The 24,644-nt window shown below is 42.6% G+C and overlaps 1 protein-coding gene across 1 annotated transcript; it reads right to left on the bottom strand.

Annotated features, from left to right (window-relative positions):
- Positions 1–8,404: 8,404 nt before the first annotated feature.
- LOC123733162 (translation initiation factor IF-2-like) lies at positions 8,405–11,297 on the bottom strand. Its single transcript, XM_045712535.1, has 4 exons — positions 11,118–11,297; positions 9,910–10,863; positions 9,162–9,850; positions 8,405–8,989 (listed from the first exon to the last, which is right to left on the bottom strand). Exons 2-4 carry the CDS (start codon positions 10,776–10,778, stop codon positions 8,670–8,672), a joined length of 1,878 nt encoding a protein of 625 aa, XP_045568491.1. The 5' UTR covers positions 10,779–10,863; positions 11,118–11,297; the 3' UTR covers positions 8,405–8,669.
- Between the last annotated feature and the right edge of the window lie 13,347 nt (positions 11,298–24,644).

Genomic DNA, 24,644 nt, shown 5'->3' with positions numbered 1-24,644 from the left:
TGTATCATAGATACTCCTTGTTGTTGTTGTTGTTTAGTGTGTTGGTATTGTATCATAGATACTCCTTGTTGTTGTTGTTTAGAGTGTTGGTATTGTATCATAGATACTCCTTGTTGTTGTTGTTGTTTAGTGTGTTGGTATTGTATCATAGATACTCCTTGTTGTTGTTGTTTAGAGTGTTGGTATTGTATCATAGATACTCCTTGTTGTTGTTGTTGTTTAGTGTGTTGGTATTGTATCATAGATACTCCTTGTTGTTGTTGTTGTTTAGAGTGTTGGTATTGTATCATAGATACTCCTTGTTGTTCTTTAGTGTGTTGGTATTGTATCATAGATACTCCTTGTTGTTGTTGTTGTTGTTTAGAGTGTTGGTATTGTATCATAGATACTCCTTGTTGTTGTTGTTGTTTAGAGTGTTGGTATTGTATCATAGATACTCCTTGTTGTTGTTGTTTAGAGTGTTGGTATTGTATCATAGATACTCCTTGTTGTTGTTGTTGTTTATTGTGTTGGTATTGTATCATAGATACTCCTTGTTGTTGTTGTTGTTTAGAGTGTTGGTATTGTATCATAGATACTCCTTGTTGTTGTTGTTGTTTAGAGTGTTGGTATTGTATCATAGATACTCCTTGTTGTTGTTGTTGTTTAGAGTGTTGGTATTGTATCATAGATACTCCTTGTTGTTGTTGTTGTTTAGAGTGTTGGTATTGTTTCATAGATACTCCTTGTTGTTGTTGTTTAGAGTGTTGGTATTGTATCATAGATACTCCTTGTTGTTGTTGTTGTTTAGAGTGTTGGTATTGTATCATAGATACTCCTTGTTGTTGTTGTTGTTTAGAGTGTTGGTATTGTATCATAGATACTCCTTGTTGTTGTTGTTGTTTAGAGTGTTGGTATTGTATCATAGATACTCCTTGTTGTTGTTGTTTAGAGTGTTGGTATTGTATCATAGATACTCCTTGTTGTTGTTGTTGTTTAGAGTGTTGGTATTGTATCATAGATACTCCTTGTTGTTGTTGTTTAGAGTGTTGGTATTGTATCATAGATACTCCTTGTTGTTGTTGTTGTTTAGAGTGTTGGTATTGTATCATAGATACTCCTTGTTGTTGTTGTTGTTTAGAGTGTTGGTATTGTATCATAGATACTCCTTGTTGTTGTTGTTGTTGTTTAGTGTGTTGGTATTGTAGCGTAGATACTCCTTGTTGTTGTTGTTGTTTAGAGTGTTGGTATTGTATCATAGATACTCCTTGTTGTTGTTGTTGTTTAGTGTGTTGGTATTGTATCGTAGATACTCCTTGTTGTTGTTGTTGTTTAGAGTGTTGGTATTGTAGCGTAGATACTCCTTGTTGTTGTTGTTGTTTAGTGTGTTGGTATTGTAGCGTAGATACTCCTTGTTGTTGTTGTTGTTTAGAGTGTTGGTATTGTATCATAGATACTCCTTGTTGTTGTTGTTGTTTAGAGTGTTGGTATTGTATCATAGATACTCCTTGTTTTTGTTGTTGTTTAGAGTGTTGGTATTGTATCATAGATACTCCTTGTTGTTGTTGTTTAGAGTGTTGGTATTGTATCATAGATACTCCTTGTTGTTGTTGTTGTTTAGTGTGTTGGTATTGTATCATAGATACTCCTTGTTGTTGTTGTTGTTTAGAGTGTTGGTATTGTAGCGTAGATACTCCTTGTTGTTGTTGTTGTTTAGAGTGTTGGTATTGTATCATAGATACTCCTTGTTGTTGTTGTTGTTTAGTGTGTTGGTATTGTAGCGTAGATACTCCTTGTTGTTGTTGTTGTTTAGAGTGTTGGTATTGTAGCGTAGATACTCCTTGTTGTTTAGTGTGTTGGTATTGTATCATAGATACTCCTTGTTGTTTAGTGTGTTGGTATTGTATCATAGATACTCCTTGTTGTTGTTGTTTAGAGTGTTGGTATTGTATCATAGATACTCCTTGTTGTTGTTGTTGTTTAGAGTGTTGGTATTGTATCATAGATACTCCTTGTTGTTTAGTGTGTTGGTATTGTATCATAGATACTCCTTGTTGCTGTTGTTGTTTAGAGTGTTGGTATTGTATCATAGATACTCCTTGTTGTTGTTGTTGTTTAGAGTGTTGGTATTGTATCATAGATACTCCTTGTTGTTGTTGTTGTTTAGAGTGTTGGTATTGTAGCGTAGATACTCCTTGTTGTTGTTGTTGTTTAGTGTGTTGGTATTGTATCATAGATACTCCTTGTTGTTGTTGTTGTTTAGAGTGTTGGTATTGTATCATAGATACTCCTTGTTGTTGTTGTTTAGTGTGTTGGTATTGTATCATAGATACTCCTTGTTGTTGTTGTTGTTTAGTGTGTTGGTATTGTATCATAGATACTCCTTGTTGTTGTTGTTGTTTAGAGTGTTGGTATTGTATCATAGATACTCCTTGTTGTTGTTGTTTAGTGTGTTGGTATTGTATCATAGATACTCCTTGTTGTTGTTGTTTAGAGTGTTGGTATTGTATCATAGATACTCCTTGTTGTTGTTGTTGTTTAGAGTGTTGGTATTGTATCATAGATACTCCTTGTTGTTTAGAGTGTTGGTATTGTATCATAGATACTCCTTGTTGTTGTTGTTGTTTAGAGTGTTGGTATTGTATCATAGATACTCCTTGTTGTTGTTGTTGTTTAGAGTGTTGGTATTGTATCATAGATACTCCTTGTTGTTTAGAGTGTTGGTATTGTATCATAGATACTCCTTGTTGTTGTTGTTGTTTAGAGTGTTGGTATTGTATCATAGATACTCCTTGTTGTTGTTGTTGTTTAGAGTGTTGGTATTGTATCATAGATACTCCTTGTTGTTGTTGTTGTTTAGTGTGTTGGTATTGTATCATAGATACTCCTTGTTGTTGTTGTTGTTTAGTGTGTTGGTATTGTATCATAGATACTCCTTGTTGTTGTTGTTGTTTAGAGTGTTGGTATTGTATCATAGATACTCCTTGTTGTTGTTGTTTAGAGTGTTGGTATTGTATCGTAGATACTCCTTGTTGTTGTTGTTGTTTAGTGTGTTGGTATTGTATCATAGATACTCCTTGTTGTTGTTGTTTAGTGTGTTGGTATTGTATCATAGATACTCCTTGTTGTTGTTGTTGTTTAGAGTGTTGGTATTGTATCATAGATACTCCTTGTTGTTGTTGTTGTTTATTGTGTTGGTATTGTATCATAGATACTCCTTGTTGTTGTTGTTGTTTAGAGTGTTGGTATTGTATCATAGATACTCCTTGTTGTTTAGTGTGTTGGTATTGTATCATAGATACTCCTTGTTGTTGTTGTTGTTGTTTAGAGTGTTGGTATTGTATCATAGATACTCCTTGTTGTTGTTGTTTAGTGTGTTGGTATTGTATCATAGATACTCCTTGTTGTTGTTGTTTAGTGTGTTGGTATTGTATCATAGATACTCCTTGTTGTTGTTGTTTAGTGTGTTGGTATTGTATCATAGATACTCCTTGTTGTTGTTGTTGTTTAGAGTGTTGGTATTGTATCATAGATACTCCTTGTTGTTGTTGTTGTTTAGAGTGTTGGTATTGTATCATAGATACTCCTTGTTGTTGTTGTTGTTTAGAGTGTTGGTATTGTATCATAGATACTCCTTGTTGTTGTTGTTGTTTAGTGTGTTGGTAATGTATCATAGATACTCCTTGTTGTTTAGAGTGTTGGTATTGTATCATAGATACTCCTTGTTGTTGTTGTTGTTTAGTGTGTTGGTATTGTATCATAGATACTCCTTGTTGTTGTTGTTGTTTAGAGTGTTGGTATTGTATCATAGATACTCCTTGTTGTTGTTGTTGTTTAGTGTGTTGGTAATGTATCATAGATACTCCTTGTTGTTTAGTGTGTTGGTATTGTATCATAGATACTCCTTGTTGTTGTTGTTGTTTATTGTGTTGGTATTGTATCATAGATACTCCTTGTTGTTGTTGTTGTTTAGAGTGTTGGTATTGTATCATAGATACTCCTTGTTGTTGTTGTTTAGAGTGTTGGTATTGTATCATAGATACTCCTTGTTGTTGTTGTTGTTTAGTGTGTTGGTATTGTATCATAGATACTCCTTGTTGTTGTTGTTGTTTAGTGTGTTGGTATTGTATCATAGATACTCCTTGTTGTTGTTGTTGTTTAGTGTGTTGGTATTGTATCATAGATACTCCTTGTTGTTGTTGTTGTTTAGAGTGTTGGTATTGTATCATAGATACTCCTTGTTGTTGTTGTTGTTTAGTGTGTTGGTATTGTATCATAGATACTCCTTGTTGTTGTTGTTGTTTAGAGTGTTGGTATTGTATCATAGATACTCCTTGTTGTTGTTGTTGTTTAGAGTGTTGGTATTGTATCATAGATACTCCTTGTTGTTGTTGTTGTTTAGAGTGTTGGTATTGTATCATAGATACTCCTTGTTGTTGTTGTTTAGTGTGTTGGTATTGTATCATAGATACTCCTTGTTGTTGTTGTTTAGAGTGTTGGTATTGTATCATAGATACTCCTTGTTGTTGTTGTTGTTTAGAGTGTTGGTATTGTATCATAGATACTTCTTGTTGTTGTTGTTGTTTAGAGTGTTGGTATTGTATCATAGATACTCCTTGTTGTTGTTGTTGTTTATTGTGTTGGTATTGTATCATAGATACTCCTTGTTGTTGTTGTTGTTTAGTGTGTTGGTATTGTATCATAGATACTCCTTGTTGTTGTTGTTGTTTATTGTGTTGGTATTGTATCATAGATACTCCTTGTTGTTGTTGTTGTTTAGTGTGTTGGTATTGTATCATAGATACTCCTTGTTGTTGTTGTTGTTTAGAGTGTTGGTATTGTATCATAGATACTCCTTGTTGTTGTTGTTGTTTAGAGTGTTGGTATTGTATCATAGATACTCCTTGTTGTTGTTGTTTAGAGTGTTGGTATTGTATCATAGATACTCCTTGTTGTTGTTGTTGTTTAGAGTGTTGGTATTGTATCATAGATACTCCTTGTTGTTGTTGTTGTTTAGAGTGTTGGTATTGTATCATAGATACTCCTTGTTGTTGTTGTTTAGTGTGTTGGTATTGTATCATAGATACTCCTTGTTGTTGTTGTTGTTTAGAGTGTTGGTATTGTATCATAGATACTCCTTGTTGTTGTTGTTGTTTAGAGTGTTGGTATTGTATCATAGATACTCCTTGTTGTTTAGAGTGTTGGTATTGTAGCGTAGATACTCCTTGTTGTTTAGTGTGTTGGTGTCCTTGACCTCTATGTACATAACGCCTCAGTAAAGTGTGACAGGATGAAATCTCAGAAGGTCCGTAGGAGACCCGAGTCCTGCCACGCCTATCACCCTCAGGTCAGCACCCCGTATTGGTTCACTGCCTCCCAATAACGACACCTCACTTCAAGTGGATGGATTGACATCAGGAGATAACATGTGTTGTACTATGCTCATTGCTCCCTTCATTTCAAACTGAGTTTTTGTTATCCTAAGATCAAAAACATGAACTTACTGGCCTTATGTAGTGTTCATTATACCACTGGCTGTAACTGTGTGTGTTAACGATTGATTACAGGAAAACGCCAAGGAGTGTGGAGATGCATCACAGATCTACCTGTCTGTCTCTCTCTTCCTCACCTGTCTGACTGCCTCCTTCGCCTGTCTCAAGGCCTCCACGCTGGTCTTCCGATGATAGACAGACAGCTACTGAGCCTAAACCCCACCCCCCTCTGAAAATCTCCCTGGAATATTCCAGAATGCCTGAACATAGCATGCCTGCTACTGCTTGTGTTATCTTTATCAATCTATATGACAGAATGACTAAAATTACGATACTGATCATTTGGGCTGTTGGACTGAGAGGAATATGGCAGCTGTTAACTGACTCTATGCTTGATGACTTTACAATCACAGAGAGATGTTGACTTCAGATGCTTGATGACTTTACAATCACAGAGAGCTGTTGACCTCAGATGCTTGATGACTTTACAATCACAGAGAGATGTTGACTGACTCCATGCTTGATGACTTTACAATCACAGAGAGCTGTTGACTGACTCCACTTTGAGACTTTACAATCACAGAGAGCTGACTGACTCCATCTTGATGACTTTACAATCACAGAGAGCCGTTGACTCAGAGAGCTGTTGACTGACTCCATGCTTGATGACTTTCAAACACAACCACCAAAGTTGTGCTTCTTTGGACAACTGTTCTAAAACCATGAAAGGGCATTTTGGTTTCTTCTTCAGTGTCTTATAAGAGAACATTATAGTGTTTCTATGCAAAAGGAAACATACTTTCTTTGACCGTGGAAAGTTCCAGTATCTCCAATACTATTCCAAAGGACTTGACTTTGCAATAGGACCATGGAAGACTATCAGTCTGTGGATGATGTGTTTTATAAATGGTTTTGATAAAATAATACTCTGGATTCATGCATGTGTATGTCTGTTTACCTTAAGCCATGAAATGGAGGATGAACCTTGGATAAGGCAGAGGCCACTTTGAACAGTGATACAATTCAGATCGTGGAGTCAGTGACCTCTGCTGGTTGGAATATGACATTACAGGATGGTGATGAATCAAGTGGAGACTGGCTGGCTGCTGAAGGATGGATGAACACAATGGACTCAACTTCCACATTGTTCTGTTCATAACTCATCAGTCTTTGGTCTACGCTCCACAAACACATCAAGTATCTACTATTAAATGTGGGCTGGGTTTTCACTGTTGGAAATGGATGGACTGTTTCAGGAAAAACCTTCAAGTCACATATCATATATGCAATCTAAGACTTACTAAACCAGTCGACTTAGTTGGCTTACTGCAAAACAAGAACCATTACTGACCACCTACTTCTGTGTTGGACTACAAGGTGAAACAGCCATTCTGTTAGAAGGAACAACATTACAATGTGATGGACTACAAGGTGAAACAGCCATTCTGTTAGAAGGAACAACATTACAATGTGATGGACTACAAGGTGAAACAGCCATTCTGTTAGAAGGAACAACATTACAATGTGATGGACTACAAGGTGAAACAGCCATTCTGTTAGAAGGAACAACATTACAATGTGTTGGACTACAAGGTGAAACAGCCATTCTGTTAGAAGGAACAACATTACAATGTGATGATATCAGGATCTCCAATGTGTTTTTCATCTGAGTTTTACTGTATGACTCCAAATACTTTTATGATTGTTTATAGTTTTTAGCTAAATTCATGCATTAAATTATTATATTTTTGAGGACATAATGTCTTCTGTTTAATTCAGATGCCTTTTGTGATGAATTAAATGAGTATAAAATGCATCATTCAGAATAATATGATGGGATACTACTAGTATTGCTTGCTGGACATATAACAGTACTGTAAGTTGTCACTGTCCAGTGATATTCTAAGTGGTCTTTTTTAGCAGTCTGTCCCTTTCACTTTGACAGTGATGCTCTAATGATGTCATATCATCATGTGCTAACTGTCCTCATGATGCAGTAATGCTGATGAAAGATGCTGTTGCCCATGTGTATGTATGTAATGTGATTGACATGTCCTGAGTCCTGTGTGTCTTCTGTGTGTCTGGCTTGGATGTGTCCCAAATGGTACCCTTTAACCCTTTGTAGGTGCACTAGGGCCCATAGGGAATAGGGTACCATTTGGAACACCGTCTGAGAGTCTAGGAGGCAATATGATTTACACAGCACAGTTTGATTGACATGTAGGATAATCTGGAATGGATAAATAATAATACAATGAATAAACTTCCCCTTTATTTTAAAGCTGTTGTCAGTTTTGATGCTTGCATTTTATCCATGTTATTGATCCTGTCAGTTATGACATGTTTCGTCCTATATCATCTTCTAATTAACATATGCATCAGTGTATGTACTCAAAACTCCAAAGATTGTATTTCCTTCAATGCTTTGTTTTTATTTCTGTAATGCTTCAGGGAAATGTAAAGACAAGGTCCTGGACAGTAACAGGATTATTGTCTTTCTGTCTGAGACACTGTCATCATAGAGATCTAGTAGATTATTTAGATTAGGGTTGGGGTCAATTCCTTTACAAATCAGGAAGTAAACTGAAAGTCCAATTCCAATTTTCCTCAATGCCTCTATGAGAAAATGTCAGTTTACTTCCTGAATTGACAGTATTGACATTGAATTGACCCCAACACTGATTTAGAGATAAGAGAGAGACTGTAGTCCTCTTGGGGGAGTAGAGGAGAAGGGGAGGGGAGGCAGGGAGCAGTGTTCCTCTTGGGGGAGTACAGGTGAGGGGAGACAGAGGACAGCCCAGTCTGATGTATCAGAGATGAGGGGAGACAGAGGACAGCCCAGTCTGGTGTATCAGAGATGAGGGGAGACAGAGGACAGCCCAGTCTGGTGTATCAGAGATGAGGGGAGACAGAGGACAGCCCAGTCTGATGTATCAGAGATGAGGGGAGACAGAGGACAGCCCAGTCTGGTGTATCAGAGATGAGGGGAGACAGAGGACAGCCCAGTCTGATTACTGGAGGTTCTCTTGCTACAGAGATGGTCTATTGAAGCTTTTCGTAGCTGACATTCCTAACATCAACTGAGAGGATCTCTGTCCCTCTGATGGCCCTGTTGGTGTCCACTCTGTCTCTCTGTGTGTGTCCTGTTCTTCTCTGTCTGGGACTAAGGGGGTGTTGTGTAAATTGAGGGGGGTGGGGTTAGTAGTCTTTTGGCAGCATGACCCTGCGCCCCCCCATGAAATAACACAAGGTGATCTTCCTTCTGAAAGGAATGTTGTCCAGGGCCTCCACTGCCACCCTCTTGTTGCCCCTGCCGCTGCTCTCCTCCTGGTCGTACATGGGGCACATGAAGGCTGTGCGCCTCAGGGCGTAGATGTCCACCTCGTCCTCGTCGTCCCACGGCTGGTAGGGACGCTGGGAGGGATCGGCCGACTTGACCAGACGGGGCCTCATCATGGCCAGCTCTAGGTCACGGGGGATATGTCTCACGCCCAGGCTAGACCTCTGGACTCTGACTCCTTTAAATTACATTACATTAGGTTACATTCATTTATTAGTAATTCATTTATGAATGGATAAGAACAGGAAAATCATATTCCTGGTCGTACATCAGCAAAAAACATACATCATAAAATATTGACAATATATTCAATAGACAAAATGTGTCATTGCACAAAGAGAAGTGGTAACCTTTCTTTCTCTTCTTCTTGGTCCTTTCATCCCAGGCGTTGGCACTGACAAGGGACACGTTGCCCTGGCCCAGGGAGGGCAGCAGTTTGGGCCGGGGGTCCACAGGGGGTTTGGGGAGCTTCTTTGGAGGAGGAGCATCCCTCTGGGCTCTCCTGGCCAGCAGGGGTCCTGTCTGGACGAAGGCTTCAGGCCTGATGATGTCCCTGGGTGCGCTGCTGCTCCCTCTTGCAGCCTCCTCTGGCTGGGCAGCTTTCGGCATGGAGAGAACAAACACATTGTTGCTGAAGCTGCATGACTCTGAAAGGGCCAGCTCCTCCAGGGTCAGAGGGCAGGCAGGACGTGACTCAGGCTGGACCAGACTCACAGCAGGACAGGACTCAAACTGGACTAGGTCCACAATGCTGGTAGTGATGCTCACAGGACTGGGAGGTCGGGACTCAAGAATAACGGGACAAACAGGATTACTGGGCCTCACTTTTCTCCTAGTGGTGCTCCGAGGGTTGCTCGGCCTCCCCTCAGGTCTGGAAGGCTGTACATAAGACTGGACCAGGCCAACGGGGCTAACAGGCCGTCTATTGGGGCATTGAGGGTTGCTAGTCCTCCCCTCAGGTCTGGAAGGCTGTACGTCAGGCTGGACCAGGCCAACGGGGCTAACAGGCCGTCTAGTGGGGCGTCGAGAGTTGCTTGGCCTCCCTCAGGTCTGGAAGGCTGTACGTCAGGCTGGACCAGGACAACTGGTCTAACAGGCCGTCTAGTGGGGCATCGAGAGTTGCTTGGCCTCCCCTCAGGTCTGGAAGGCTGTACGTCAGGCTGGACCAGGACAACTGGTCTAACAGGCCGTCTAGTGGGGCGTCGAGAGTTGCTTGGCCTCCCCTCAGGTCTGGAAGGCTGTACGTCAGGCTGGACCAGGCCAACGGGGCTAACAGGCCGTCTAGTGGGGCGTCGAGAGTTGCTAGGCCTCCCCTCAGGTCTGGATGGCTGTACGTCAGGCTGGACCAGGCCAACGGGGCTAACAGGCCGTCTAGTGGGGCGTCGAGAGTTGCTAGGCCTCCCCTCAGGTCTGGAAGGCTGTACGTCAGGCTGGACCAGGACAACTGGTCTAACAGGCCGTCTTGTGGGGCGTCGAGGGTTGCTAGGCCTCCCCTCAGGTCTAGTGATGCTGACAGGGATTCTAGGAATCATCATCTCATGCTGGTGCAGGCTCTCTGGGCTGCTGGGCCGGGAATCAGGTAGAAGCTTGTAGTTCTTCAGAACCTCAGTGAAGGAGAGCTCCTTGTTGCGCCTGCGTCTGTTGGTTTTGGCAGGCAGCTGGGAGCTGCTGCTGTTAATCCAACCGGGAGACTCACGACATCCATCCTGGACAGGAACTAGGGACTGGAGGTCTCTCCTCTTTCTGTGGGCAGCTGTGGGCCTCTTGGACCAGACGTCGTCAGGAGGGGGAGGCCGAGGCACAACATGCAGGGAGGGGAACGCTGAGGGCCTGAAAGAGGAGGCCATCACTGGGTCCTGGCTGACCTCTTCTCTCTCCAGCAGCACTCTGTTAGAAGGACAGAGTAGTGGAACACCGATGGACCTTGGTCCTCCAGACCCATTCAGGTTGGGCCTCCTATTCATCATTCACTGGTCTGCAGTGTTCTTATCAGAATGCTCCTTCTAGTCTTGAATACCTGGAATAGGAAGTGGCTTTCAGCACAATTAAATTCTATAAAAGAGAGCCACAGAAACATCTTTGTTTAGTATTTGGGGAAATTTAAAAAAAATGTTTTACTGTCTCTTATCTAATTTCATCAAATTCATTTCTAAGTTGAAATAATTATTTGGGACAAGATATATCCATTCAAATGTAACACCTTTGTTCAATTATTCATGCCTAATAGCCTAGCTATAACTGGTGCTCAATAAAAGTGTTGTCTGTCCCCTCATTTCTCCGATAAACAGGCAGACAGGCGTATTTACCGTTCACCTCGTAGTTCAATCAGCTAATAATCCGTCATTACACCAGTGGCAGCTTGGTGTTTGATCATTACGTCATCAGAGGCATTTTGTATTGTGACGCAACAATGCCAAGCATCAACCTTCCTGTCATGGCTGCCCCTGTAGTTTGATATGTCAACGAAGTGTATTAATCAATCAGACAATCAAACCATCAATGAATGACTGAATTCATGAATCATTTCTAATAAATCAGTTTACTGACATAATTTACGGATGAAACTAACAATTACGAAAACGCATCAAATCAGTGATGCGTAAAAGTATATTCGCTCCCACATAGTAAAGTTCGAAAACGAACCACTTTAGTGGGTCAATAAACTAGCCAAGACTTTGGGCGAGGTATATTTGTCCCTATACTGTAGGACAGGCTACTTATATATGAGGAACCTGCGACCAGAAAGACTGTTCTGCCGTTTTATAAAAAATAATCCAACAGGCCATCTTCTGCATAGGCGTCTTCCTCTTTCCTGTGTTCATCACCCTCGACTAGATATATCTATTCTGTGGCCACCACGCGTTTTATATGTCATGTTTGTCTTGTAGCTGACAGTGGGGTGCAGACAGGAGCGCAGTTCATCTGACACAAAGGCGCGGACTGGGGGAATCCGACATGGAGACCTGACGCCACTTTTACGCGCACTTTTTGATTGGCCTACTTTAAAATGAACATAATTATAATCGCAACATACTGGAGTTTGGGCTAAGTGTTCAAGTGTTGGATTTACACACATTAATATAGAGAAATATAGTCTAATAGTGGATGACCTACTGTATATCAGCAGTGTTTGTGTGGTAAATAAAACTGCTGAAGTGCTTTGGCCTGTATATTTTTTGCTTAGTATTCTTTTAAAATACTTCGGAATTCCTTATCTCGTTTATTAAACAAATACTTATTCAATGATTTGTGTATTTCTTTAGCTGATCTTGTTTACCTGTAATACCCTATGGCATGACCATATAAATAAGAATGAATAGAACAGACATGGAAGCTCTAAACCTGGCAATTGACTGGTATTTGTATTTAGGATCCCCGTTAATTTCTGCGAAGGCAACAGCTTCTCTTCCTGGGGTCCAGCAACATTAAACAGTTACGGTGCATTCGGAAAGTATTCAGACGCCTTGAATTTTTCGACATTTTGTTTCGTTACAGCCCTATTCTAAAATGGATGAAAAATGTTTTTGCTAATTTATTATATTATCTCAAATTAGGACGCACAGATCAATGAGTTTCTATCTCCAGCATATTTACTAACCTACCCTCGTATGTCATACATAGGTATGGATACCCCCAAGGGACATCCTACTACATCATCCCCTCCCATGAACAAGAACTCAACATGCATAACCACTGAAGCCTAACTGAAATGCAATTTGGAAACCAGTATTAATCTCTAACATGCTACTTCACATCCTGAAACAGTATGAAAGTATTAAATTACACAGTATGAACATGAACTTATTTACTGTCTCTTTTTGCTGGGTATGGTCCCCAACAGTATGTTTTCTCTTCACGTAACATAGTCTTTCAGCCACTCTGGTGGCTTCACATCCTTTTTGGGCGCGCTTGTGGCTCTGTGAGCATTCTCTCTCCTTCACCCTCTTTTTGTGCATTTTCTGTGGCCTCAGTCTGTGTGGCTGGTAGATCTGGAAGAGCTCTGAGGTGTGTTTTGTTCCTTCGTACCTCTTCTGAGCCTGTGTCCACCACATAGGAGCGTGGGGCATCCACTTTCCTCAGCACTATTGCTGGGGTCTTTGCGTTGTAATCCACACATGTTGATCTTCGGTCAGCTTTGGCCTCTCCGTAGCACGGTGTCTCCGATTAAAGTCTCCAGTTTGCGTTTGTTTCAGCCGTTTGTCCCTCTCAGCGAAGGCCTTACTGTTAGGCCATCTGGGTTTAAGCTGAGCCGACAAGACAGGCAATGGGGAACGCAGCCTCCTGCCCATCAGGAGCTCGGCAGGCGGCGGCCCATGATGCAGTGGTGTAACTCTGTAAGCTAACAGAGCCCTGTATGGATCCTTGTTCTTTTTCAGCAGTCCCTTGACTGTTTCCACAGCTCTCTCTGCCTCACCATTACTCTGTGCATGGTAAGGGCTACTGGTCACGTGTGAAGTCATATTCTGCGGCAAAAGCAGAAAAGGAGCTTGCAGAGAACTAGGGAGCGTTATCTGTAACCAGGACCTCGGCGACCCCTTGCCTGGAAAAACTGTACTTTAATCCATTGATAACACCAGCTTATGAGGTTATGGGTGTCTTTGCTATTTCAATGTATCTTGAATAGTAATCTACCACTAGCAGATAAGTGTCATTTTTCCAATAGAACATATTTGCCCCTACCTTTTGCCATGGCCGTTTTGGCAGCACCGTTACCATCATTGGCTCCGGATGACAAGGTTGACATTTTGTACAGACCTCACACTGGGCCCCCAGTTTGGCAATCTAAGTACTCAGACCAAGCCACCACACTGACTGTTGAGCCCTCAGTCTGCATTTGGTTATCCCCATGTGTCCCTCATGCACTCTCTCTAGCACTTGTGGTTGTAGAGTCTCTGGGATAACTATTCGTTGTCCTTTCATGAGAAGGTCTCCATTACAGTGGAAGTCACTTTGATGCACCCAATAGGGCTTCAGCAGCTGAGGCAGTTCCTTCTGCCCGGGCCATCCCTTTTTGTACTGCTGCACTATCTGTCGGCAGATGGGGTCTCGTTGTTGCTCCTCTGCAATCTGCTGCGGTTTGGTCTGAGATGCAGGTAGGCTGTACCTCACCCTCTAGACATTGCTCCTCCTCTGATAATGGACGTTTAATTGGGGCCCTGGAGAGGGCATCTGCTGTGATCAGTGCCTTCCCTGGCACATACACCATCTTGTAGGTGAACCTCAGTAATCTGAGGCAGAAGAGCAGAACTCTGGGAGGCAAGTCGTCCAGTGCTGTTGTCCCTAACAGAGCCAGCGGTGGTTTGTGGTCAGACTCTGCTGTAAACTGCAGGCCAATAAGGTATTGGCTGAGCCTTTCACATGCCCATGTGATAGCCAACGTCTCCTTCTCCACTTGAGCATACCTTTGCACTGTGTCTGATAAGCTTCGGGAGATATTGGACGCCACTCCATGTTGTCCTGCATCTGTGTGAGGACCGCCCCTAGCCCAAAGGATGATGCATCTGCTGATACCTTTGTCTTAGCGTGGGGACGGTACTGGGCCAGCACTCTCTGTGAGGCCAGGTCTCCTTTGATTTTGTCAAAGGCCACCTGTTGCACGTGACCCCATGACCAATCATTCTCTTTGGCTAGTAAGTCTCTCAGAGGTTTGGTTGTATCTGAGAACTGTGGGAGGAACTTACCCACATATGTGGCCATGCCTAAGAAGGTCCTGACTTCAGCCACATTCTGGAGGATGGGCACATCTGTGATGGCACTGATCTTCTCCGGGTCCGGCTCTATTCCAGCTGCACTGATTTTGTGTCCCAAGAACAAGACCTCTGACTGTGCAACAGTACATTTTTCATTGAGTGTCAGGCCAGTCTCCCGGAGTCTGGTCAGAACTGCCGTGAGCCTTACATCATGTTCTGTTCTGTCCCTTCCGCACATGGGCACATCGTCCGCGTGGACTATGACGCCACTCAGCCCATCCAACAGCTAGGACATGCGTCTTTGGAAATGCTCAGGACCGGAAGCGATTCCAAATGGCAAAACAGTAACGGCCAAACGGTGTTCTAAACGTTGTGAGCGCCCTACTCTCTGATGACAGCGGTATCTGCCAGAAACCTGAGCGGGCATTCAGCTTTGTGAAGACTTGTCAGCCATCCAACTGAGCCAGTGACTGCTCCACTGATGGTAAGATGTGTCTCTCTGCAGAGTAGCTCATTCAAGTTAGTCATGTCCACACATCCTTATGTCCCCATTGGCTTTTGGGACCACTACCATCCCTGCACACCATTCAGTGGGACTCTCTATTTTAGACACCGCCCCAATTTCTTCCAACTCTTCCTTTACTCTGGCCAATACAGGGATAGGCACACGGCGAGGGGTGGTAAGGGCATAGGGGACAGCATCCTCTTTCAGGTGGATTTTGTATTCACCTATCCTTCCTAGACCAGAAAACTCTTTGGGGAATTTCTTTTTGAAAACCTCACCTGGGTCCTCCATTTCGCTCACTCTCTCAATGAGTTGCAATGCTTCAATTGCTGGCAACCCCAGCAACGCTCTGGCCAGAGAGTCAATGACGAAGACCGGCTGCATGGCACTTTTGTCCTTACTCTCCAGTTCAATCACCAACTGCCCGACCACTGGTAATATCTTATTACTGGGCCCGTACAGTTTTTTGTTTGTAGAGAGCAAAGGGCCATCTCTGCTATAGCTATACAGCCTAGTGGGATAGCTGTCACTGCTGCCCCAGTGTCTAGTTTAAATGACACAACCTCCCCATTGAGTTTAACCTCTCTAGGGGGTGTGGGACGGTAGCGTCCCACCTGGCCAACATCCAGTGAAATTGCAGAGCGTCAAATTCAAAAACAGAAATACTCATTATAAAAATTCATAAAACATACAAGTGTTATCCATCGGTTTAAAGATTCACTTCTTGTTAATTCAGATTTCAAAAAGGCTTCATGGCGAAAGCATACCATGCGATTATCTGAGAACAGCGCCCAGCAGACAAATCATTACAAACAGTTACCAGCCAAGTAGAGGAGTTACACAAGTCAGAAATTAAAATTAATCACTTACCTTTGATGATCTTCATATGGTTGCACTCACAAGACTCCCATTTACTCAATAAATGTTCATTTTGTTCGATAAAGTCCCTCTTTATATCCAAAAACCTTGCGCGTTTTGTTTAGTAATCCACAGGCTCAAAGGCAGGCAGGCAGACGAAAAATCCGAAAAGTATCAGTAAATTTTGTAGAAACATGTCAAACGATGTTTATAATCAATCCTCAGGGTGTTTTTAGTCATAATAATCAATAATATTTCAACCTGACAAAAGCTTCGTCAATATAAAATGAAAACAAGGAAGGCTCTCGGTCCTGCGCATGAAAAACCTCTGGGTCACTGCAGTGTCCACTCATTCAGAGTGGTCTTACTTGCTCATTTTTCAGAATACAAGCCTGAAACAATTTCTAAAGACTTTGACATCTAGTGGAAGCCATAGGACGTGCAATTTGAGTCCTAAATCAATGGAATCTGTATAGGCAGTCAATGGAAATCTACAAACATAAAAAAAATCCCACTTCCTGGATGGATTTTTCGCAGGTTTTCGCCTGCCATATCAGTTCTGTTATACTCACAGACATTATTTTAACAGTTTTGGAAACTTTAGAGTGTTTTCCAAATCTAGCAATTATATGCATATCCTAGCTTCTGCGCCTGAGGAACAGGCAGTTTACTTTGGGCATGCTTTTCATCCAGAGGTGAAAATAATGCCCCCTACCCTAGTGAGGTTAATGTCTGAATGCCAGCCAGCATTGTTTTCCCTTCTCCCAGAAAGATGCTGTCCTACTGTACCTCCTCTGAGACCTCATGCATTTGCTTTAATCGACAGACAGCTGAAAAGTGTCCTCTCCTGTGACGTTTCCTGCATTCTACATCCTTTGCTGGGCAATCTTTCCATCTGTGGAAAGGGGATTTCCCACATTTACGACAAACACTTGAACTAGCTACTGGTGCTGTCTGTGATTGTTTTCTCCACATCTGTCTCTGTTCTGTGTTCCCCTCCGTTTTTTTAGCTCGGTATGAAAATGCATTTATTTCCTATTTCCAGCAGCTCTGCAAGGAGCTGCTGTCGTGCAGCATCATCTGCAGTCTTTTTACCGTCTCACTCTGCCTAACCTGGTTTACAGCTTTGGACAAGGTAAGCTGGAAATCCAACTGTAACTTTTCAGAAAGTGATATATTGCTGAGAAGGCGTTCGACAGGATGGAGTGGAGCTTTCTGTTCTCAGTCTTAGAAAAGTTCAATATGGGCCCAAACTTTATTAAATGGATCAAATCACTATACTCTCATCCAAATGCCATGGAGAATACTAACGGACTGAACTCTGACAGATTCCCTTTGGGACGGGGCACAAGACAAGGATGCTCACTGTCCCCCCTGCTCTACTTGTTGGGGCGGAGCCTCTGGCAGAGTTGATAAGGAGCAATACAGGTATTATGGGTGTTTCTGCAGGCGGCCTGCAGCACAAGATTTCGCTCTACGCGGATTATGTCTTGCTCTACATATCCAACCCTGAGAAATCCCTCCCTCCCATTTTAGATAATTGCTCAGTATTGGAAGTTTTAAGGTTATAAGATAAATTTGAACAAATCCACTGTCTGCCCTCTCAATATTACACTCACCAGCTCTATGAAGACACCATTCCAATGGAAGACACAGGGGTTTCAATACCTTGGGATCTTCATAACACCAGATCTGAATAGCCTTTTCAAGGAAAATGATCTTCCACTCCTGGATCGAATCAAGAACGATCTCTAAATGAAAGGTCTGACTATCAGTGATGAGTTATGGGCGGAGGTCTGACTATCAGTGATGAGTTATGGGCGGAGGTCTGACTATCAGTGATGAGTTATGGGCGGAGGTCTGACTATCAGTGATGAGTTATGGACGGAGGTCTGACTATCAGTGATGAGTTATGGGCAGAGGTCTGACTATCAGTGATGAGTTATGGGCGGAGGTCTGACTATCAGTGATGAGTTATGGGCGGAGGTCTGACTATCAGTGATGAGTTATGGGCGGAGGTTTGACTATCAGTAATGAGTTATGGGCGGAGGTCTGACTATCAGTGATGAGTTATGGGCGGAGGTTTGCGACAGGGTATACTGCTCCTCTACTAATGTAAAAATGAAAGAATCTAATACATTTTTGTACAAATTTTATTACACTCAGACTCCATAGAATGAAAACAGACATTTCTCCTAACTGTAAAAGATGTACCTCTGAAAGTTGAACCTATATGCATGTATTTTGGAGCTGTAGAGAGTGCCAGATTTGGACAATCTATACATACTGCTGCACAGAAAATACTAGATGTACAGTTTGATATGACCCCGTGTATCTATCTTCTTAATGCCCAGCAGGACTTTGTTCTTGATCCTGACAGAGAAAATGTGCTCATGACTATTATATACTTTGCTAAGAAATGTATTCTTCTATTGTGGGCCTCTAATACCTCTCCTTTAAAATGTGGATTGACCAGATTGTTGACTTTCTCCCCCTTGAAAAGCTCACTTGTGACCTCCGCAAGACACAGCCCAAGTTTGATAGACTCTGGTCTCCACTACTCAACTATATTTCAAATTGGACAGAGTGAATGGGGTGATTAGGGAAATGAGCAGATACATGTTGTGTAAGGTGCTGTAAAATCTAAAAACTAATTATTTGCTCGTCGTCTCAGCTAAGGCTGGAAATAGCTAATAAGAACCTTTGATAGTGCTGCTGCAAGTTTTATATATTTATATATATATATACACTGCTCAAAAAAATAAAGGGAACACTTAAACAACACATCCTAGATCTGAATGAAAGAAATCTTATTAAATACTTTTTTCTTTACATAGTTGAATGTGCTGACAACAAAATCACACAAAAATAATCAATGGAAATCCAATTTATCAACCCATGGAGGTCTGGATTTGGAGTCACACTCAAAATTATAGTGGAAAACCACACTACAGGCTGATCCAACTTTGACATAATGTCCTTAAAACAAGTCAAAATGAGGCTCAGTAGTGTGTGTGGCCTCCACGTGCCTGTATGACCTCCCTACAACGCCTGGGCATGCTCCTGATGAGGTGGCGGATGGTCTCCTGAGGGATCTCCTCCCAGACCTGGACTAAAGCATCCGCCAACTCCTGGACAGTCTGTGGTGCAACGTGACGTTGGTGGATGGAGCGAGACATGATGTCCCAGATGTGCTCAATTGGATTCAGGTCTGGGGAACGGGCGGGCCAGTCCATAGCATCAATGCCTTCCTCTTGCAGGAACTGCTGACACACTCCAGCCACATGAGGTCTAGCATTGTCTTGCATTAGGAGGAACCCAGGGCCAACCGCACCATCATATGGTCTCACAAGGGGTCTGACGATCTTATCTCGGTACCTAATGGCAGTCAGGCTACCTCTGGCGAGCACATGGAGGGCTGTGCGGCCCCCCAAAGAAATGCCACCCCACACCATGACTGACCCACCGCCAAACCGGTCATGCTGGAGGATGTTGCAGGCAGCAGAACGTTCTCCACGGCGTCTCCAGACTCTGTCACGTCTGTCACGTGCTCAGTGTGAACCTGCTTTCACCTGTGAAGAGCACAGGGCGCCAGTGGCGAATTTGCCAATCTTGGTGTTCTCTGGCAAATGCCAAACGTCCTGCACGGTGTTGGGCTGTAAGCACAACCCCCACCTGTGGACGTCGAGCCCTCATACCACCCTCATGGAGTCTGTTTCTGACCGTTTGAGCAGACACATGCACATTTGTGGCCTGCTGGAGGTCATTTTGCAGGGCTCTGGCAGTGCTCCTCCTGCTCCTCCTTGCACAAAGGCGGAGGTAGCGGTCCTGCTGCTGGGTTGTTGCCCTCCTACGGCCTCCTCCACGTCTCCTGATGTACTGGCCTGTCTCCTGGTAGCGCCTCCATGCTCTGGACACTACGCTGACAGACACAGCAAACCTTCTTGCCACAGCTCGCATTGATGTGCCATCCTGGATGAGCTGCACTACCTGAGCCACTTGTGTGGGTTGTAGACTCCGTCTCATGCTACCACTAGAGTGAAAGCACCGCCAGCATTCAAAAGTGACCAAAACATCAGCCAGGAAGCATAGGAACTGAGAAGTGGTCTGTGGTCCCCACCTGCAGAACCACTCCTTTATTGGGGGTGTCTTGCTTATTGCCTATAATTTCCACCTGTTGTCTATTCCATTTGCACAACAGCATGTGAAATTTATTGTCAATCAGTGTTGCTTCCTAAGTGGACAGTTTGATTTCACAGAAGTGTGATTGACTTGGAGTTACATTGTGTTGTTTAAGTGTTCCCTTTATTTTTTTGAGCAGTGTATATTTTTAATTTTTTTCTTTTTTTGAATAATTATTCTTTGTGTGTATGTATATATAATAAATATATATATATATTTTATTTTTTTAAGTCTGTCACATCTGTGAATGTGGAATGTGTTTTGTTGGTTGATTGAAAAACAAGAAAACTTAACTTAATAAAACTTTAAATTGAAAAAAAAAAAAGGAAGTGATATATTTCTTATTCCCACTACAATCCGACCTCGGATCAGCTCTTCCCTGAGCGCGCCAAACTGACAATATTCTGCTAGTTTGTGAACAGCTGTGATAAAACTGTCGGTGGTTTTACCCTGCTCCTGTTTGCACATATTAAACCTAGCTCTCTCAAATATAATGTTGTGTCTCCCTACAAAATGCCTTTCAAAACAGTCTTTAACAGCACTGTAGTTAAGTTTCTCTTCCTCAGTCAACGTTGAAGCATTTAATATATCCTCGGCTTCATCACCCATAGAGTAGATCAGTGTATTAACTTGAAATGCCTCATTTCACATTTAACCCTGATGCTACCCTGTACCTTTCAAAGTGCCTGATCCATTTCGTCCAGTTTTAAATGTTCATACAATCAAAATTCTCCGGGGGACTAATGCGAAATCCGTCAGCACTAGCCACTGGCCTGTCCGTGTTTGCGCCAGAGCCCGTTGATCTTGGAGTCGCAAACCCTGATATCCCGCCAGTTGCTTCCTCTTGCAACATGTTGCTTAGCAGTAACTTAGTCCTTGCTCGTTAGCTTGCAAAATAATGATATGCGCTGTTTTATCTCCAACACTGTGCCCTCCCTGCTTTGAAACAGCCTAAATGTATGATTTACTTGGTACGTCCTTCACGTTTATGTGATTATTAAACCCACTTCTGACTCCATGTAGTAAGATCTAAAATAAGGAGCGGCGACAACGAGGTTCTAGCTCCAGCATGTTTATTAACCTAACCCACGCATGTCATACATAGGTATAGATACCCCCAAGGGACATCCTACTACAGCTATGAATCGAAAGACTCGAAATTGAGCTCAGTTACATCCTGTTTCCATTGATCATCCTTGACATGTTTCTACAACTTGATTGGAGTCCACCTGTGTCAATTCAATTGATTGGACATGATTTGGAAAGGCACACACCTGTCTATATAAGCTCTCACAGTTGACAGTCCATGTCAGAGCAAAAATCAAGCCGTGAGGTTGAGGAATAGTCCATAGAGCACCGAGACAGGATTGTGTCTAGGCACAGAGCTGGGTAAGAGTACCACATTTATTTTGCAGCATTGAAGGTTTCAAAGAACACAGTGGCCTCCATCAACAAAGTGGCCTCCATCATTTTAGAACCACCAAGACTCTTCCCAGAGCTGTCTGCAAGGGCAAACTGAGCAATCGGGGGAGAAAGGCCTTGGCCAGTGATGTGACCAAGACCCGATGGTCACTCTGACGGCGCTCCAGAGTTCCTCTGTGGAGATGGGAGAACCTTCCAGAAAGAGAACCATCACTGCAGCACTCCACTAATCAGGCCTTTATGGTAGAGTGGTGTCATGACTGTCCTGATTAGGTCAGGGTACAGGAGACCACCACCCTACAGATTATCTCCCAAACCCCCAACAGAGGACGAGAGATCTAGGGGTCTGAAGATGTGGGGTTTTATGATCCCTCACGCCCATAATTAACCTTAGGCCACAGAGAAATTCCTTTGTCCTCACAATGGAGAACTGGCCTCAGAACATTAAACATGCAATAAAGGGACTTTGGAACAATGGTTTCCGTCAGCCACAATGGTGGTCATGACGAGAGGTGGAATATGAAAATGTATGTAACTTTTGTATTGTTATTAAAGGTTAAGAGATGACGTTATTATGAAAACATTGTACCTTTAAGAGTTTTCCCAGTATATGCCTGATGTTTATACATTGTACGTTGTGTGGAAAATATCCAAATCAAAGAGAATGTTTTGGTAAAGATGAGATGTGAAGGTAGTGTCTAAAATAGGATTTTAGTCAAATCTAGGCCTTGCCCCTTAACTTGGTCCGCCCAGAGAATTGCCCTAAAGGCGGTTACGCCCACTTCTGACCCAAGGGTATAAGACAGGAGAGTGAAGAATTAACATATCAGACTAATTGACCCCAAGCTGCAGCGAAGGTCTAACAAAGTCAACGAACCCCAAAACGAAACACAAGGTTGAAGACAAAGAAATCTTTTTCTACACGAGCTACGGACGAGTAGCTGTGTCTAAGCGGGTGAATTCAAGCCGAACCACCCAGCCTCCACTCTCCATTGAATCGTGGTATCTACACCGTTCGAGTCCGAAGCTGTGAGCTCTGAGCTACAGAGCTGTCTGTCCTCAGAAGACCCCTTTCAGATCAAGGGCGAGGGATCAGACCACTAAGCCAAGAAGGACACTGACATCGTGAGGACAACCAGAGAGTTGCGCCGGAGAAGTGCGTCATTGAGAAGCCTAAACGACCCACCTGAGACCTCCAACACGTAATTACATCATTATATTCTGACCCATAAGAGCGGCAGTTCGGGGCAAGGCTAGGTTTAAATAAGCATGGCTGACAAATGAACCCAAATGTATATTTCTCTCGTGTACTTTCTTGGTTTCTCTCTCTTTTAAATCCCCATTTTGAGTAACACGCGCCATAGTGTGTTGGCCCGTTATACTAAGTCCTAATCAATAGCTAGACTGTGTTTTGTGTATGTGTATTTTTATCATCATTTTAGCTTGCTAGTAAATAAATAATCAACTAAGATTGGTGTGGTAAACTCATTGGTGAAGCCCGGGTTCGTGCAGATTCCCGGATTATGCGACGTTCAGACATGAGACAAGAGGTTGATTAATTTAGCGACTGTTGTAAAATCGATATTCTGATATCCTTTGAGTTAATTTGGGAAATAGAAACTCAATCAAAATAATGTTCCCATGGTGCCCCAGGTTAATGAGTTAATAATTGCTTGATTCATTGCTTAATTCATTTAATCACGCAATTATAAACCGTTAATCATTCGATGAGCAACAGTCGTCACATTAACTAATACAACGTCACGACAGTGGGCAGACGGAATCCACTCCTCAGTAAAAGGCACATGACAGGCTGCTTGGAGTTTGCCAAAAGGCAACTAAAGACTCTCAAGGTTCTCTGGTCTGATGACACCAAGATTGAACATGGTGATGGCAGCATCATGCTGTGGGGATGTTTTTCAGCGGCAGGGACTGGGAGACTAGTCAAAATCAAGGGAAAGATGAACAGAGCAAAGTACAGACAGATCCTTGATGAAAACCTGCTCCAGATCGCTCAGGACCTCAGACTGGGGCGAAAGTTCACCTTCCAACAGGACAATGAACCTAAGCACACAAGCAACACAACGCAGGAGTGGCTCCGGGACTTGTCCCTGAATGTCCTTGAGTGTCCTTTGCCTTAATGACAGCTTTGCACACTCTTGGCATTCTCTCAACCAGCTTCATGAGGTAGTCACCTGGAATGCATTTCAATTAAGAGGGGTGCCTTGATATTTTATGGAATTTCTGTCCTTAAGGCGTTTGAGCCAATCGGGTTAGTTGTGACAAGGTAGGGTTTGTATACAGAAGACATACCTATTTGGTAAAAGACCAAGTCCATATTATGTCAAGAACAGCTCAAATAAGCAAAGAGAAATGACAGTCCGTCATAACTTTAAAACATGAAGGTCAGTCAATACGGAACATTTCAAGAACTTTTGAAAGTTTCTTCAAGTGCAGTGGCAAAAAACATCAAATGTTATAATGAAACTGGCTCTGATGAGGACCGCCACAGGAAAGAAAGACCCAGAGTTACCTCTGCTGCAGAGGATAAGTTCATTAGTTACCAGCCTCAGAAAACTGCACCTCAGATTTCAGCACAAATAAATGCTTCACAGAGTTCAAGAAACAGACACATCTCAACATCAACTCTTCAGAGGAGACAGCATGAATCAGGCCGCCTTGGTCGAATTGCTGCAAAGAAATCACTACTAAGGACACCAATAGGAAGAAGAGACTTGCTTGGGCAATGAAACACGAGCAATGTACATTAGACCGTTTCTCACTTCCTCACCTGTCTCACCGGTTTGCATTACCTTTATCAATCAATATGACTATATGACTAAAGTTATGATATTGATCATTTTGGCTGATGGACGGAGAGGAATAAGATGTTGACTGACTCCATGCTTGATGACTTTACAATCACAGAGAGCTGTTGACTGACTCCATGCTTGATGACTTTACAATCACGGAGAGCTGTTAACTGACTCCATGCTTGATGACTTTACAATCACAGAGAGCTGTTGACTGACTCCATGCTTGATGACTTTACAATCACAGAGAGCTGTTAACTGACTCCATGCTTGATGACTTTACAATCACAGAGAGCTGTTAACTGACTCCATGCTTGATGACTTTACAATCACAGAGAGCTGTTAACTGACTCCATGCTTGAT

Source organism: Salmo salar, unplaced genomic scaffold, assembly GCF_905237065.1.
Source record: "Salmo salar unplaced genomic scaffold, Ssal_v3.1, whole genome shotgun sequence".
Lineage (NCBI taxonomy): Eukaryota > Metazoa > Chordata > Actinopteri > Salmoniformes > Salmonidae > Salmo > Salmo salar.
Note: the sequence above shows the minus strand (reverse complement) of the source record. Positions and strands in the feature narration are given on the sequence as shown.

What these genes read in the sequence shown, in the direction of transcription:
- LOC123733162 (XM_045712535.1), bottom strand. Translation starts at nt 10,778, where the DNA reads ATGATGAATAGGAGGCCCAACCTGAATGGGTCTGGAGGACCAAGGTCC. An exon ending in TCTCGATGCCCCACTAGACG is followed by an intron (nt 9,851 to 9,909) that starts GCCTGTTAGACC and finishes GACCTGAGGGAG; the next exon opens with GCCAAGCAACTCTCGACGCC. An exon ending in CAAGAAGAAGAGAAAGAAAG is followed by an intron (nt 8,990 to 9,161) that starts GTTACCACTTCT and finishes TGTAATTTAAAG; the next exon opens with GAGTCAGAGTCCAGAGGTCT.